This window comes from Gekko japonicus, unplaced genomic scaffold (assembly GCF_001447785.1).
Source record: "Gekko japonicus isolate JY-2015 unplaced genomic scaffold, Gekko_japonicus_V1.1 scaffold761, whole genome shotgun sequence".
In the NCBI taxonomy this organism is placed as follows: Eukaryota; Metazoa; Chordata; class Lepidosauria; order Squamata; family Gekkonidae; genus Gekko; species Gekko japonicus.
In genome coordinates this window covers 538,211-540,095 of record NW_015177030.1, presented here as the reverse complement: position 1 = coordinate 540,095, position 1,885 = coordinate 538,211, and the positions used below count along the sequence as shown (strand labels likewise).

At 49.0% G+C, this 1,885-nt stretch overlaps 1 protein-coding gene across 1 annotated transcript in view; it reads left to right on the top strand.

Annotated features, from left to right (window-relative positions):
- Positions 1-1,839, top strand: part of INCA1 (inhibitor of CDK, cyclin A1 interacting protein 1) — a 3,945-nt gene extending 2,106 nt beyond the window's left edge. Inside the window, exon 3 of the mRNA XM_015427910.1 lies at positions 1,462-1,839. Coding sequence (XP_015283396.1) covers positions 1,462-1,626 — 165 coding nt within the window. The 3' untranslated portion in view covers positions 1,627-1,839. The remainder of the gene's footprint in view (positions 1-1,461) is intronic.
- Positions 1,840-1,885: the final 46 nt, after the last annotated feature.

Here is a 1,885-nt window from a genome sequence, read left to right as displayed (position 1 = left end):
GATGTTTTGCCACAGGTTTCTGAATACGGTGAAGTTTCTTATGTCAGCACCATGTCCATTGATATCCTCCTGCAGAGATGGAGCTGTTTGTCCCAGGTAAATGGCAGAAGGCCTTGTTGACAGATGACTTTCTGCCTCTATGGAGCCCATATAAATCCAGCCTCCTTTTAACCCCATGGCTACCAGCTCATTTCAGGGCAGTGAGTTCCACAGGTCAGCTACTCAGTATGTGAAACAGTATTTTGTTTTGTCTACCTTGGCTTTACTGCCAATCTGTTTCATAGGGTGCCCACAAGTTCCATTGCTATGAAAGCTTTCTCTCTCTGCTTTCTTTATACCATGCACAGTTCTGTAGTTCTGTCATACGACTTCTCGGTCGCATTTTTTCAGAAGCTTCAGATACCTTCGCCATGTTCTTCATAGAGCCAGTGCTCTAAATCCCATGATTATTTTGGTTGCTCTTTTCTGCACCCTTTTACACCTCTTCAACCTCCACTTTGAGAGGTGGTGATGAGAATTGTACCTAATATTCCAAATGTGGTCACGCCAGGGCTTGTGTGTGGGCATTGCTAAGGGCAGTTTTATTCTCAGTCCCTTTCCTGACGATCCCCAGCATGGAATTTGTCTTTAAAAAATCATCACAGCACACAGAGTCCGCACTTCCAGTCTCAAGGTCATTCTCTTAGCCTGGTTGTTGTGAGGATAAACTGGAGCCAGGCAGACCTCTACAGGTTGCCTGAGGAAGAGGGGCAGGAGAACACTGGGAAGACGCTGCTTCATGGGCTGTTAAATTAAAGCACTGGAAAAAGTGCAGAAAAGGGCAGCTAGAATGATCGAAGGGTTGGACCACTTTCCCTGTGAAGAGAAGTTAAAGCGCTTGGGGCTCTGTAGCTTGGAGAGACGACGACTGAGGGGTGACATGATCGAGGTTTATAAGGTTATGTGTGGGATAGAGCAGGTAGAGAAAGAAGTCCTTTTCTCCCTTTCTCACCATACGAGAACTCGTGGGCACTCAATGGAATTGCTGAGCAGTCGGGTTAGAACAGATAAAAGATAATTTACTTCAATAAAAAACTTTAAATATAAAAAAGAACAGATAAAAGGAAGTCCTTCTTCACCCAAAGAGGGATTAACACATGGAATTCACTGCCACAGGAGGTGGTGGTGGCTACAAGCATGGACAGCTTCAAGAGGGAATTGGATAAACCTATGGAGCAGAGGTCCATCAGTGGCTATTCGCCACAAGGTATAGATAGGAGCTCTCGGTCTGGGGCAAGTGATGCTCTGTCTTCTGGGTGCCTGGGGGGGGGGCACTGCTGGACCTCCTGATGGCGCCTGGTATTTTTGGCCACTGTGTGACACAGAGTGTTGGACTTGATGAGCCATTGGCCAGATCCAACATTTGGCTTCTCTTATGTTCTTATGTCCCTTTGCAGTGACTTTGGTTAACTTTCCTTGCAGCTTCTCTATCCTGAGTGGGACTCCGGCCGGAGAGAGCAGCAGAGCATTCCTCCAGGAAGCCCCGCCTTCCCCTACACCAGGGCTACTCCGGGCAGGCATCAGATGGTGGCAGCCTGTGAGCCTGAGGAAGACTTTGGAGGATTCCACCTTCAGTCAGAGGAATGATCCTGCAACGCCGCCAGTTACCAGGGCAGAAAAGCTCTTCCCAAAGTGCTAGCGGTCTGTGTGGGAGGGAACCTGTCGCAGACATCCCTGTTGGGCTGCCGTTGATCTGTGCATACAGAAGTAACCAAAGGCACCCGGCAGGAACGGGGGAACTGAGATGTGCGGGGAAGGCTCTGTCACCAAAGAAGCATGGGCCTGTGTAAACCCTCCTGTTTGCCGGCCACCCTGTGCACAGTTTTGCTAGGAAACCGGGTTGGGA